The 15,561-nt window shown below is 41.6% G+C and overlaps 1 protein-coding gene across 1 annotated transcript; it reads right to left on the reverse strand.

Annotated features, from left to right (window-relative positions):
- Positions 1 to 4,072: 4,072 nt before the first annotated feature.
- Positions 4,073 to 14,668, reverse strand: LOC306917090 (uncharacterized protein). Its single transcript, XM_079495215.1, has 3 exons — positions 14,362 to 14,668; positions 7,338 to 7,472; positions 4,073 to 5,482 (listed from the first exon to the last, which is right to left on the reverse strand). Exons 1-3 carry the CDS (start codon positions 14,495 to 14,497, stop codon positions 4,692 to 4,694), a joined length of 1,062 nt encoding a protein of 353 aa, XP_079351341.1. The 5' UTR covers positions 14,498 to 14,668; the 3' UTR covers positions 4,073 to 4,691.
- Positions 14,669 to 15,561: the final 893 nt, after the last annotated feature.

Here is a 15,561-nt window from a genome sequence, read left to right on the forward strand (position 1 = left end):
CATTGACAGCCAGTTATAACCCGACTTTAGTATTTACTTGCGCAAGCAGAGCGCGCAAGTAATGTGGTTTGTCCGGCGCTTGAGAGTGACGTAATGAAGATATGTACCAATGCCAGGGTATAACTGGCTCTCAATGGTGATGTAATAAGGATATGTTTCAGTGTCGGGTGGATTAAAGGTAATGCCTCTATGTATACATGTATGTAATCTGAAACCTACCTTTATTACGTCACCATCGAAAGCCAGTTATATCCTGCCATTGATACATATCTTCATTACGTCACACTCAAAATCAATACCATGGCATACGCATAAAACAACCCAAGTGACCACAGTATACTACTTTTCAACTTACATATACATATATACAAGTACAACTTACATACACATACATACGTTACCTGTTAGCTAACCAATATGTTTCAGTGTCGGGTGGATTAAAGGTATAATGCCTCTATGTATACATGTATGTAATCTGAAACCTACCTTTATTTCATGTCACTCATTGGTGTTTGAAAATTACCTGCCCAGTCAACATCAGTCACGTGACTGATGTTGATATAAGGGAGGTTATCACATACTGATTACTATCACCTGATGAAGGCCGTTCACGGCCGAAACATTGTGTCTTAACATAAAATCATTTTTCTTTTGTGTTTTTGGGGCTCCCATATGTGTTTTCTATCCCCACAAATAACCAATTTTGAACAATCAGGCTTTCATATCATATGGGTGCTTTAATGGAAATTGCTCTCAGGAACAGCTCGACTGATTTTGGCCTCATCGTGATGTCATCAATGTCACCCTACTTTGTATAATTCCACCTCTTCTTCAGTCTTCAGTTCCAAATTTGCATTTCCACTTTGTTTACAATGTCCACCATTGTTGATTTTCCAAGCTGGCATGGAATGGAAACAAGCCTGGTTTTATCTAGCATCAGTATTATAATGACTCAAATATTAAATAATCTGCATATCAGCACCCCCGCCACCTCAGGACATTGTGGTACTGCAGCTAAAACTGCTTTCAAAGTCCAGAAAGAAAAGACAAGGACTGGTTATATCAGAGTGGTGATTGAGGCTCAAACATTAGAATTAAGTTTGAGGGGCATAGACAATATATGAAATATTAAAAACAGTTTTAAAATGCATGTTATTTGCGCTTTAATTTATAATGGTGTTTTAATACAATAAACACTGTTGGAGCAAAGCCTGTGTGCGGACCACTTCTTCACTGTATGTATCTACCTTTGTCCAGCACCAGCAAGGCACTGGATGTGCGCAAGCCACCTGATTTTTAAACTAGTATTATGGCAGTTGGCATCCTTAAGGCCTATTCATAGTCTGGATTTTCGGTGGTGAGGTGACCACCGCTCCGGTGGTGAGGTGACCACTGGAGCTGTAATAACGTGGAACGGTGGTGAGTAAAAACAGAGAGAAGGGCTGGGGCGGTGGTTTGCTCTTCACCGCGGCTCAGTGATGTTATGTTGTAGTTCGGTGATCACCTTCACCTCACCACCGAAAATCCATACTATGAATAACGCTTAAGTTGCATTACTGCCCTCTTCTGAATATCTTTATGTAGTGGGTTGAGCTTCACCAGTTGCCCCTAGCAACGCAACGCCCTCATCATCATCAGGCTAATTAATAGGAGCCGTGAGCGGCTGGCGTGTAGCTGGCCTTGTTTGTCTGTCTGTGCAGGGGTTGCATGAGCGTCTCGTGATTAAGGTACCGTACCTGCGCTTAGGTGTGTTCAATGTTTATCGCTGCTTAGCGTCCTTTAAACGTACTATTACTACCCTAACTCTGCAGGTGCTCTCTGCTCCCCTTCTTATCTTTGCCCAGTGGGCTTGCAACCTGTATTGTGTATTATATTCTCTGGGTGAAATTCCCATTGTGGCGTAGTCTGGCTCTGTTTCCGGGCCTTAGTGCCCAGGTTACATTTACTAATCTATTCCAGACTTACTGATACAAGGACTAAATAAGGACTAAAATAAATACTGCTGCTGTAATTAACGAGAGAAAATACTCTCAATAGTGGATAGACTGAATGATTAACCCCAAAAATATAGTATATAGTATATATACATTTTACCACTACACTAGCTTCATAATGAAATTTTCATAATAAATGTAACAGAATTCTTAATATTGTAAGCATAATGATATTGTAGCATCGGGATATTTGGCCATAACTCCCTCCTCTGAGGGAGATACCTTTGGGGAAGGGGGTTGTTGCCCAGACAGGAGCGACTGGTGAACAGTGGGTCATGGGTTCAATAGTGGGTGAAACGTTACAATGGTAATATGTTGTAAAACAATGAGTAATGGTAATATTTAGTAGTTTTCACTTTTACAAAAAAAATATTATAATATATGATATGATATGATATATGTCAAGGACCCCCAAATTGACACTAATTAGCCAGCGGACCTCCATTTGAAAAATATATGCCAGGGCCCCCCATAAGAGAAGATTTTGACGGCTCTAGCGGTGATTCTCAACCCGTTTAATTTCAAGGACCCCCAGTTTGACATGCATTAGTCTACGGACCCCCATTTAAAGGAGAATTCCATGCTAGAAGGCTTTCTTACCTTTATTTGTAGTTGTTACGTCCCCACCAAAGAGGTCCGCAGGTGTTATTTTGTGCAAAACCTCCTTATTGGCTATTTCCCCTACCATAAGCCCTAAATGAATTGAATTGAATGGGGCTATCGGGTGTTGTGCTAATTTGCTTATTTCCATCGCTCAAAATTATTATTATTTTGTATGTATCCTCTCTTCATATTGTAAATAATATCCCAAGCGGCACACTTTACTACTTATTTCGATGGAAATAAGCGAATTAGCACAACACCCCATAGCCCCATTCAATTCAATGCAATTCATTGAGGGCTTATGGTAGGGGAAATAGCCAATAAGGAGTTTTTGCACAAAAAAACACCTGGACCTCTTTGGTGGGGACGTAACAACTACAAAGAAAGGTAAGAAAGCCTTCTAGCATGGAATTCTCCTTTAATGACATTTCTATCTCTGGGACCCCAATTTATATTGTAAAATCAATGTTATTTTAACTCTGAGAGTGTTCAATTTGTACACTCTGAGTTACAGACCCATAAGGGTCCATTTGGTTCCAAACTATCATTTAGCTGGGGACCCCCTGGAACTCCCTCAGGTACCCCTGGGGGTCCCTGGACCCCACTTTGGGAACCACTGTGATATAGGATATAATATAATAATTATTCTTAACCACTTGCACCACAGCAAACCTATTTTGGGGGAACATTCACCAAAAGTAGCTGATCTACAAGCTCACAAGCTGTCATGATGAGGTTGTGCAGCCTATATATTTTGGTTCTTTGATTTTGTATATAGTGCTTAAATTAGTCCTTTAATGCAGACCGATAAAAATAAGGCAACATAAACCATCATTGAATAAGTGTGGGAAAAAATCATTGGTTTGTGATCAGATTGACTGCTTAATGAACAGTAAAGACATCAGGATTAGGTTAAACCTGGCTGTTAGCCTTGTCCGGAGCAGGCTAAGTCCACAGTATTAGTTTCCATGGTAACTAGTGTGACATTGCTTTCATGAAACCGAATCAAGCCTCAACATATCCAGGTTAACTGGCAAAATGAATCTAGCAAGATTAACCAGCTTTCATGAAACCGGTTAATCGCTGATCCAGGATATATTAAACCAGGATATCTGTTAAATCCCGGTTTAATCTCTAATCAAAGTTTCGTGAAACAGGCCCCTGGAAAAATATGTGCGTGGCATTTCTTTTTTAAAACAATGTTTTATCATATAGGAAAACTATTGGTGGAGAGGTTTGTGTAAACCATGTTATGCTTAGCTGTGATTGGACCATAGCAGTTTGAGGAGGGGCTCAATTAAAGGCTTAAACGGCACTACACTTTGTCCATGCATTCTTACCGATGCATTATTATGTTGACTATTCCGTGAATCAGTCTTAAACCTAGAACTCTACCCTACAGGTTGTTAGTGGAAATTATGAAGTTGTGTTAATAATAATGCAATCAAATACATGAACCAGGAACACGGGAATAGTTTAGAAGATTGTTTATTAAAGAAAACAAAACGTAGTTCACAGGCAGGGTGGCAGGCAGATAAACAAAACTAAATCACAGTGCAAGGCAGAGATGATGCCCCAAAGAAGCAATAAATGACCAGGAAACATGTCATTTAATTGAACTATTCACGAAGATCTATATTTGTAATCATCTGTCAAATCAAATATGCTGTTAACTCGTTAATACACAATTGACATGGATTTGTACAAGCAAAACATTTTTTTATTGATATGATAATTTATCTGCTAAATCGAAATGCATGAGAAATAAAAAAGGGAGAAAAAATGAATATTTTTCAATTAATAGTTTAAACTATTTGGGCAGTACCTCTGCAGACCACTAGGAGGTGCTCTGAGGCCCACAATGTTGAGAATGGCTGCCAGAACCAGTGCTTCCCAAACATTTTTTAGCTCGAGACCCCCCAAAAAATGTATTACCTGTGACCCTTAATAATTGGTATGCGACCCAAACATGTGCCAGCCCAGTGTTTGTGGAACACTGCTTTAAAAACCATAGTCAGCACAATTTCATATCAAATATTATATCTATAAAAATTAAAAGTTAAATCCATATAGGAGGAAAGTATTCCTGCATCCCTACTCTCTAGTGTGAATGATTTGGTGTTGTTTGAGATGATTTTTTGTAGAGAACCGTTTCCCACATTCATCACAGCAGTAAGGCTTCTCTCCAGTGTGGAGATACTGATGGGCTTTGAACGCGTCAAGACAAGCATAAGCCTTACCACATGTTTCACAGCCGTAAGGCCTCTCTCCAGTGTGAGTTCTCTTGTGGACTAGAAGGCTAGAACTCACAGTGAAGCTTTTCCCACATTGGTCACAGCTGTAAGGCTTCTCTCCAGTGTGAATTCTCTGGTGTATTGTGAGATGAGAATTTTGGGTGAAGCTTTTCCCACATTGGTCACAACGATATGGTCTTTCTCCAGTATGGATGTACTCATGTGTTTTTAAACCCTGAGATGAAGAAAAAAACTTCCCACATTTTCCGCAACCGAAAGGCTTCCGTCCACTGTGAGTTCTCTTGTGGACTACAAGGTGAGAAATAACACCGTAGGTTTTCCCACATTGGTCACAGCTGTAAGGCTTCTCTCCGGTGTGAGTTCTCTTGTGGACTACAAGGCTAGAACTCGCAGTGAAGCTTTTCCCACATTGGTCACAGCTGTAAGGCTTTTCTCCAGTATGGAGCCTCTGGTGTACTTCTAAATCTCTCTTTGTAGTCCATCTCTTCCCACACTGGTCACAGCAGTAAGGCTTCTCTCCAGTGTGAATTATTTTGTGTATTTTGAGAAGATAAGATGAAGTGAAGCTTTTCCCACACTGGTCACAGTAGTGGCGTCTTGGTTTAACAGAGGGCAGGGCAGGACGGGTATCTGAGATAGAAAATGTAGACATGATAGATTCAGGTCAATCACTCCGAAAGTAAAAACTATTCTACTACAGAGACTTTTTTTCACAGATAGACTATATGCAATGTAGTGAATTGCAGCTTGGTTAAAAGCATGTTCTATGCGAAGGTTTATTTGATTAAATTAATGAAAAACTGGAGGTTATATCGTAAGCAAATGCTCACTTGCACTATTTACATCACCACAGTTATTGCTAGAGATGTTCCGATACCGATACTGGTATCGGGTACTCGGCCGATACTAGCCTAAAGTACTCGTACTCTGTATCGGAACGCGATACTTTTAGACGAGTACTATAACATTCAATTGACACTAGGCTGAACGCTCAATGCAACGGGAGCAAGTCTGACCCAACACGGCAGCAAAATGAGCAAAGCGCCCAAAACGGCTGATCTACAAGCATAAATGACAACTGACAAGTGTAAAACGGAGATCCATCGGCATCTATGTTTATATTCGGCGGGCGACACGATCAGATTAATAAATTATCATTTTGATAGTTATAGTTGTCCTTTCTACTTGTAGCAGGAGCACATTAAAAGTATTTATTTCATTTATATCAGACCACCAGGTCCAAAAAAAAGTACTCCATGAAGTGTAGATTTGTGTCTGTGTATATTCAGCGGGCAGCATTATTAGATTAATAAATTAGCATTAATTAACCTACGTTGCGACTCTCTATTCGACTTGACGCAGCCCCAGGTCATTAAAAGACGAGTTCCAACAAAGTAATCCATGACTGTATAGGCTACAGAGAGGGAATCTTCTTGTAGTTATACCGGTAAGCACAACGTCCTTAAAATCCTTAAAAGATATAAAAGCCAAAGTTTATTTTTCACCAAAAACGACAATACCCCCCGCACATCATCTGCAGGGACCGTGTGACATAGGTGGGTTTTTTTTTGCCTCGAGCATAATGAAAGAAAGGCACGGTCAAAACGTTTTTCTTTCAAAACGATGATAATAGTAGGGTGTGTTTGAATAGAACAATTTTTTTTTATTGCTAATAAGAAAAATAAATAACATTTTGGAATTTTATATTTTTTCTAAATCATTTCAGGCTATTATACAGAAGCCGTGTGTGTGTCACACCAAAAGTGGTGACCTATAGAATCGTGTACATCACGTTGATTGCCTATGCGTCTCTCTCTCTCTCTCTCTCCCCCCCCCCCCCCCCCCCCCCTCCCTCCCTGGTGTGTGTGGGGGGCGTGGGGAGGAGATTAGTTGCGCTGCCCTCGACAGTGATATATACTTCTCCAGTAGCGGCGCAGAACCGAGAGTGCTATACTTCTCCAGTAAGCGGTGCAGAACCGAGAGAGTGACACATTCTTTTGGATGTAAACTGCGCAGCTTTTAGCTTTTTTGATCGGATTTGCGGATCAGTGAATTTTGCACGGCCGATCGATGATATTGTGGTAATTCAACATTACAGTATCATTAGAAGTACAAGGCATGACAATGAAATTAAATAGGAGAAAAAAGGGGGTAAAATAAGTGGTTACTCAACAAAAATAAAAAGTACTCGTATCGGTACTCGGTATCGGCGAGTACTTAAAATAAAGTACTCGTACTCGGTCTGAAAAAAATGGCATCGGGGCATCTCTAGTTATTGCATAACTTCCAGTTGCCTTTAAGTTAATGGCAGGGTAGCCTGAAATATACCTATGGTTTTCTGGGCATAGAGGGGTGGACCATCTCTCGGCTGAGATATTTTATTTTTTATTTTCTTCCTCCTATAAACAAATCTGCACAGGCTGCCCTGGGAGCAATCATAGTTGCGGTGTCACATTAAAGCAGACGGGACAACTTCAGTACATACCTATCCTGTACAACTTTACTACAGGTTGTAGCATTGCATGAAGCAGTCCAGGTCCCTTGTCCATCTCTCTCTGTTCCTCTGGTATCGTTGAAAGTGTTTTGGAGGACATCTGTCTTGTTGCAGTAGATCTCTGGTCTGTGGAAAACACAGTAGCAAATGTTCAATTAAGGCATAATTCAGCAATATACATACATACATACATACATACATACATACATACATACATACATACATACATACATACATACATACATACATACATACATATATATATATATATACATACATACATACACATATATACATATACATACATACATACATACAACATGAAATTCAACTTCTAATTTTTTTGTTTTTCTGGGCTCCTCTATGTAGTCTTCTATCCCCACAAATACCCAATTTTGAACAATCAGGATTTCTCATCATAATTGGGTTTTTTTTATGTACAGTGGTCTCACAACAGGCCAACTGATTTGGTGCTACTCGTGATGTCATAAATATCTCCCTAGTCCCTACTTTGTTGTCTTTGGAGATTGTTGGGGGGGGGGGGGGGGGGGGGGGGGGGGGGCTTATAATGAGTCAAAGATGGGAGGAGAGTAGTTGGGATGAGGCAGAGAAAATTATTTGCATACACAGCGCCCCCACCACATCAGGACATTGTGGTACTGCAGCTAAAACTGCTTTAGAAGCCAGACGAAATTATATGGATTGGTTACATCAGAGTGGTGATTTGGGCTCAAACCATTAGAAATACGTTTGAGGGAAATAAACAATATGATATTAAATATTAAAAACAGTTTTAAAATGCATGTTCCTTTATCACTAAACACACAGTCCTGGTGAATGAATCTATAGACCACTAAACACATTAATCCTGGTGAATCTACTGTATACAGTATGTGAAAAGGTGTAGTTATAAAATAGCTCAAGGCTCTATTGCTGATTACTTAGGTTAGGACCCCCGCAGTGGTGTCCGGTTAGAACTTAAACCAGGATGCTTGGACTTCTGCCTTCTCCCTGAAGCCGACCCTCTATATATTCTCCGACCAGGCTTGTCACGATGACTAAGCCAGTTAGATCTATCCATATATGGTTCTATCCATATATGGTTCTACCATATCTATCGATATCAGCACTAGGTCGGCTCGGGCCCAAATATAGGGATTGTCATACTAAACATGTCATATATCATATAGCCCAACGTCCTAGTCAGAGTCTTCGTTACAGCCACCCCAGATTTCACGTTGAAATCTATACCGCATCCAGAAGACTCAGACAATTGTCCTTTCTTTCGGCTAGGTTCTAACAGGCCAGGCCTGGTGGTTATCCAGCAAGGGAAGCTCTCGAAGATGTTAATCTCTCTCCATTAGTCTGCTGACGATCTGTGTATGCTCACAATCCAAGCTATTTGGCGATCAATGCTCCCTCAATATTATTGACTTGGTTTGGCTGTACGGCAGGAGATACCTCGGAAGATACAGCCACCCCGTGCAAAACTTGAAGATCTCTCATGATTCTGATACGCAACTCTTCAGGTTGACCCCTCAATCCGACTTGGCAACTGTGTGTAACAAAATGGTTCGCCCCGAACCATCATCCAGAACTGCATATACTTCCATTACTTTGCCAATATTGCAAATTAGAACTTTGCACACCTTTAACATGACATTTCTCCCTTTAGGCGGTGGATAGCCCACATGCAAGGACTCTCCTGCTATAGTCAAGATTGTAAAAGCTGGCTGCGGTAATTCCTCTTGTAAATCCTGTCCCGTCTCAATCTTAGATGTCCTAGGGTTCCGCAAATGTTCATCTGCTCTCCGGTTCAACCGGGTCCGGCTCCTATTAATACTGTGAAAAACCAGAGGGTGCCTTCCACCACAGTTCACTCCTAGTCTGTAGTTAACAGTTTCTTGCCTGATGACGACGTCCATTGCTGATAACACAGCTTCATCTGTCATATCAAATCTCGTTTCGCCATTAAACTCAGTCGTTTGAACCTGCCGCATACCCCAAGATGGTGTGTGCCGCTATTACAGTACTGCCATCTTGCTGGTTACTTGGTGTACGATCGGCAGAATTGGGTGCTACTGCCGTACCATGCATGATGACTGTTCGTCTCCGGTTATGCTCATGGTCATTTCTGCGAGAGTGACCGTCCAGCCTCCTTGCTGGACTACTTCGGTCCCTATGAACCTGGACTTCCTGTCTGTCAGCTTGCACTTTCATCTCGATATCCTATCGGTGAACGAAGCCTCTGCCGTCCTCTGACTGCTCCAACATCTATGGGAGGGTTGATATAGCTCCGATGCCCTTGCATCATCATGCTGTCCAGACAATGCTCTCATGATATCCACCAGAGCCTTCTGGCCCTAATGACATCTAAAGCTCTAGGTGAAAGCCTTCGTTACACTCTGCCACCCCCAGATTTCCCATGGAAATCTGTACCATATCTAGAGGGCTTGAACAGTGGACCCCTCAGGCCACCCCAATACAAGCATACGGAGGCTTGAACATCAAGCGTCAGCCATTCAGACCACCCCATTGAGGGCGTCCAGGCGTCCCGCTTTCTTTCTTTGATGTTACGGTGGGTCATAAAAACCTCAAGATCAAATACATGCCACCCATTAAGGGCGTTCCCTGTCAATGGGTCAGAGTCAGCCAATCCGTGCAGTTCCAGTTTGAACTCCTGCACATCACCAGTGCTCTGCACATCACCAGTGCTCTCTCTTTCCTGCACATCACCAATGCTCTGCACATCACCAGTGCTCTGCACATCACCAGTGCTCTCTCTTTTCTGCACATCACCAGTGCTCTCTCTCCTGCACATCACCAGTGCTCTCTCTTTGTTGCACATCACCAGTGCTCTCTCTTTCCTGCACATCACCAGTGCTCTCTGACTCTAAGGGCTGGGGAGGTCTCACGGCTCCGAGATTCTGGCATCCAGATTCTGGCAACAGGGTGGGTCTCACAGCTTCGAGACGCTGCTGCTCACCTGGGGAGCAGCCAGGACCGCCAGAGCGTTCGTGCTCTGGCGGCAACGGGCGGTCTCACAGCTTCGAGACGCTGCTGCTCACCTAACGGAGCAGCCAGGACCGCCAGAGCTATCAGGCTCTGGCAGCAACTGGGCGGTCTCACAGCTTCGAGACGCTGCTGCTCACCTAGGGAGCAGCCAGGACCGCCAGAGCGTTCGTGCTCTGACAGCAGGGGGGGGATCTCACAACTTCGAGATACTGCTGCTCACCTGCGGAGCAGCCAGGACTGCCAGAGTGTTCAGGCTCTGGCAGCAACTGGGTTACCATCTGGTTAGAATCTTGCCACTGAGTCATATAGGCTATTCAAGGTATATGGGTTGTAAAGCCAGATACCTTGGTTCGTATGTGTCTGGAAGACTTCAGCATCCCGTTACTGCGGTAAGCCCTAATCCGTGCTTCCGAAGGACCATATAAAATAGCTCAAGGCTCTATTGCTGATTACTTAGGTTAGGACCCCCGCAGTGGTGTCCGGTTAGAACTTAAACCAGGATGCTTGGACTTCTGCCTTCTCCCTGAAGCCGACCCTCTATATATTCTCCGACCAGGCTTGTCACGATGACTAAGCCAGTTAGATCTATCCATATATGGTTCTATCCATATATGGTTCTACCATATCTATCGATATCAGCACTAGGTCGGCTCGGGCCCAAATATAGGGATTGTCATACTAAACATGTCATATATCATATAGCCCAACGTCCTAGTCAGAGTCTTCGTTACAGTAGTGAAATGGCTTTTCTTTTTTTTGGGCATTGTATATTGTAGTTTCAGCCTCAGACGGCAGGATCTTAGTTTCTGAACCAATCAGAGCGTTGCATCCCTCCAGGCTATGGGACGTAGGTCTAGCTCATGCACGACCACATGCATGCTTATGCAGAGTGGTTTGTTTACAAAGTGACAGAGAGACGGAGGCAAAGATTTTTTTCTAACCTGTACACAACCTGTATATTTAAGTGTGATCATTAAGTTTAAAACGAGTAATACACTGTCTGGATGTCATCTTGAATGAGATTTAAAAGTGAGTATTTCTGTAATCAAAACCACCTGTGTTTGGACGGCTGTGCAGGAAGGGGTATCAAATGGGTGAGCTTCATTTTTATTGGCTTGTATTGATGTGTATCTCTAGACGTCATCACGCAGCATGTTTTTAAGGATGTAATTAATTTTAATTAACCCGTTTTTTGGTATCCATTGTTAGGTATGCCCATCTGATGACAACGGATATGGTCTAAACGTGTGAAAAACATTTTTCATTTCACTACGCCTTTATGCTCTGATGAAGGCTCTTAGCCCACGCATGTAAGCAATGCAAAACTAATGCTTGGAATGGATTCAGCATCATGAAGACACGTCACATACATGTCACATGCTACATAAAGCATGGTGAAATTTTGAATATTTTGCCTTCTATAGGTTGTTAATTTTCATAATATGTGACCATACCGGTCACATATTAGGCCAATTATGAAAATTGCTCAACATATGCAAGTTAGCATCTGGCAGTTTCTACATGCTGGGAACCCAACATTTCTAACATAAAACGTTGGTGTACTCAACATGTCCGGGTTCACAATGGGGATCTATGGGCTGGCAAGTAGACTATTTCGTGGAGGGGTCAGAATACATTTCGGATTTAGACTGTTTTTCGTCTCAACTGCTCATTGTGTGTAGACTTCTTTTAAATTAACTGATTCAGACAATAATTTAACTCTTGATAGCATAAAATTAAACCAAACGTTTTATACTCTTTTACTTTTATACAGATCTAATAACTAAGGGTTCGAGCCTCCTCTATTTGAGCGACCACATCAAACACGAGGTGGATGCTGGCAAATACTGCACAGGACAGGAACAGAACAAACTGCAGGTTGAAAAGGCCCTCAGCTCTGAACTCGGTAGAATCTGCACCTGGCTTGCTGATAACAAACTATCTTTACACCTGGGAAAAACTGAATCCATTCTATTTGGATCAAATAGTAATCTCAGCAAGGCAGATGGCTTCTTGGTTAGAGTGGATGACAATATTATCACACGAAAAGATGAAATTACCTACCTAGGTTCCATCCTGGAGGCAAATCTTTCCGGTGATAAAATGGCCACCAACGTAATCAAAAAAAGTCAACCAAAGAACAAGATTCCTATACAGGATCTCCTCACTGGGGCCTGTTCCACGAAACTTGGATTAACTAATCCAGGATTTAGGCCAAAACCAGGCTTTTTAAATCCTGGTCTTTACAGCCTGGTTTATTCCGTTCCATTAAAGCCAAGCGAGGCTTAGAATGGGCGGATTTAGCGAGCCAGGATCATAAAGCCTGGCTGAATAGACAGCCTGGCTTTTTGTCTCTAGACCCATTCGGTTGAACACAGATTTACTGATCCTTCTTCTTCATGGGGTATTATGGCAGTTTGCATCCTTAATAGTTGCCTTACTGCCCCCTTCTGTATATCTCAGTATCTTTACTAATCTATTCAAGACTTACTGATACAAGGACTTAAGCTTCTAAAATAAATACTGCTGCTGTAATTAAAGAGAGAACATACTCTCAATAGTGGATAGACTGAATGATTAACTACCCCAAAAATATAGTTTACATTTTACCACTACTATTAACTTAAAACAGAATTCTTAATATTGTAAGCATAATGATATTGTCGCATTGTGATATTTGGCCATAACTCCCTCCTCTGAGGGAGCTACCTTTGGGGAAGGGGGTTGTTGTCCAGACAGGTAAACTGTGGGTCATGGGTTCAATAGTGGGTGAAACGTTACAATGGTAATATGTTGTAAAACAATGAGTAATGGTAGGTTTTCACTTTTACAACAAAAAATATATATATATATATATAATATAATATAATAATTCTTCTTAACCGTGCACTTGCACGACAGCAAACCTATTCTGGGGAACATTCACCAAAAGCAGCTGATCTACAAGCTGTCATGATGTTGTGCAGCCTATATATTTTGGTTCTTTGATTTTATATAGTGCTTAAATTAGTCCTTTAATGCAGACCGATAAAAATAAGGCAACATAAACCCATAATAATTGAATAAGTGTGGAAAACATAATTGGTTTGTGATCAGTTTGAATGCTTAATGAACAGTAAAGACATCAGGATTAGGTTAAACCTGGCTGTTAGCCTGGTCCGGAGCAGGCTAAATCCAAAGCATTCGTTTCCATGGTAACTAATGTAGCATCACTTTCATGAAACCGAATCAAGCCTCAACATATCCAGGTTAACTGGTTAAATTAATCTGGCAAGATTAACCAGCTTTCATGAAACCGGTTAATCGCTGATCCAGGATATATTAAGCCAGGATATCTGTTAAATCCCGGCTTAATCTCTAATCCAAGTTTCGTGGAACGGGCCCCTGGTCAACAAAAACACCTTGAAGACCCTAACAGGAGCCCTCGTACAAGGTTTCTTCGACTAACCCACCTCACCTCTGCCCACTTTGACAGGCTGGAATGGCTATATAGTTGTGTATATTCGTACATCTCTTAATGTTTTGATGAATTGAAAATGGTGGACCCTATTGTAAACAAGTGTAATGCTAATCAACACACACACACACACACACACACACGCTAGCAGTGAGCAGTGAAAGCCTGGTGACGCGAGGGCGAGGCTATGCCAGAGCCAGCACCATATGCGTCTTTTGTGTTGGTAGTTGGTTGTATCCCCGATACGTTCCCTCAGTCCCTACGATCATACTCAGTCCCTAGCCCAAACATTTAGACTCTCGTAGAGGTTTTTTTCGATTCTGACGAATCTCTCAACGAGAGAGATTCGTCAGAATCGAAAAAAAACCTCTACGAGAGTCTAAATGTTTGGGCTACTCAGTCCCTATATGCTTATTCGGAGCTACAGAATTAGCGTAGGGACTGAGGGAACGTATCGGGGCTACGTTGGTTAGTTACTTTAGGAATACCAGGCCGCGCATCCGTGACAACAAGCAGAAGATATTATTACACATTCATTCTCACCTGAAATAAAGGTAAAGTTCAACAGCTGCTGCATCCACGTGCTGTTAGTGGGAGACGGCTGCGGAGGAGCGGAACGGCTCGGAGAGAGAGAGACAGTAGAGTAGAAGGCGACCCAAACGCCATTCCCACACGCCATTCTGAAGCCTGAAAGGGAGAGGGGGAAGACCCCGAGGAGGATGGAGGCAAAATGTAAATTGAACAGTCAACAAGTAAATTTGAAATCTAATCTGGGAGGGAACCTCCGATCCGGATCCAATCTGCAAAACAAAGGGGAAACAGTACTGGCTGAGCCAACTCAATTATTAGAACGAGTGCTTAAACTATGCTATAGTGCCCTCCTGTGGACAAAGTGGCACATGTCATTGTCACTAATGATTGACTGATTGATTGAAGTATTTATTGACAGTTTGCAGAATTACAGTACATTTCAAGTACAACTCAATACAAAAACTGTTCTGTGAGTGGACGACACCATAAAGCATTACACTCACAATAGGGCCCACCATTTTTAATTCATCAAAAACATTTAGAGACGTACGAATATACACTTCTATATAGCTTGTAGATCAGCAATTTTTGCTATTATTTGAATCGAAATCCTGAATTATGTTTTACTATTTTTCAATTGGAATCCGAAAAGTAACATTTTTATTTAATTTCAAATATAATGTTATAGTTATGTTAACATTTTAATACTACTCATTAAGCTACTAATTTGTAATGATGATGATAATAATAATTATAACAGTTACACACGTGGATATGGGCTAGAGCAGTGGTTTCTAAACTTTTTAGCCTGTGACCCAAAAGAGAAATTAGACGTTTGCCCGGGACACAAACTAGTGAAAATAACAGATCTACAAGTTCACAAAGCATCACAGCATTGTGAGCTTGTAGATAGGCTATTTTCACTACTTCTTAAAGGGACACTTCACCCCTTCTGCAACCAGATCTTATTTTAATGATGTTTGGGAGAGAAGAAACACTTCCTGGGGGTTTTATGTGGGTAATATGTGTTTTTAGTGTACAGTGTCAGTATGTCACAGGCCAGACAGAGCACTCTAGCCCACTGTTTCCCAAAAAGCTGGTTCTTGAATTAATTTAAAAAAAAAGATCTAAGAAATTCCATAAATTAGAAAACAAATGTTTAAGTTCTTTAAGTCGTCTTCCATAATCTTTTAAGGCTTCAATCTTTATTCG

The sequence above is a fragment of the Electrona antarctica genome (assembly GCF_951216825.1).
Source record: "Electrona antarctica genome assembly, chromosome: 24".
Taxonomy (NCBI): Eukaryota; Metazoa; Chordata; class Actinopteri; order Myctophiformes; family Myctophidae; genus Electrona; species Electrona antarctica.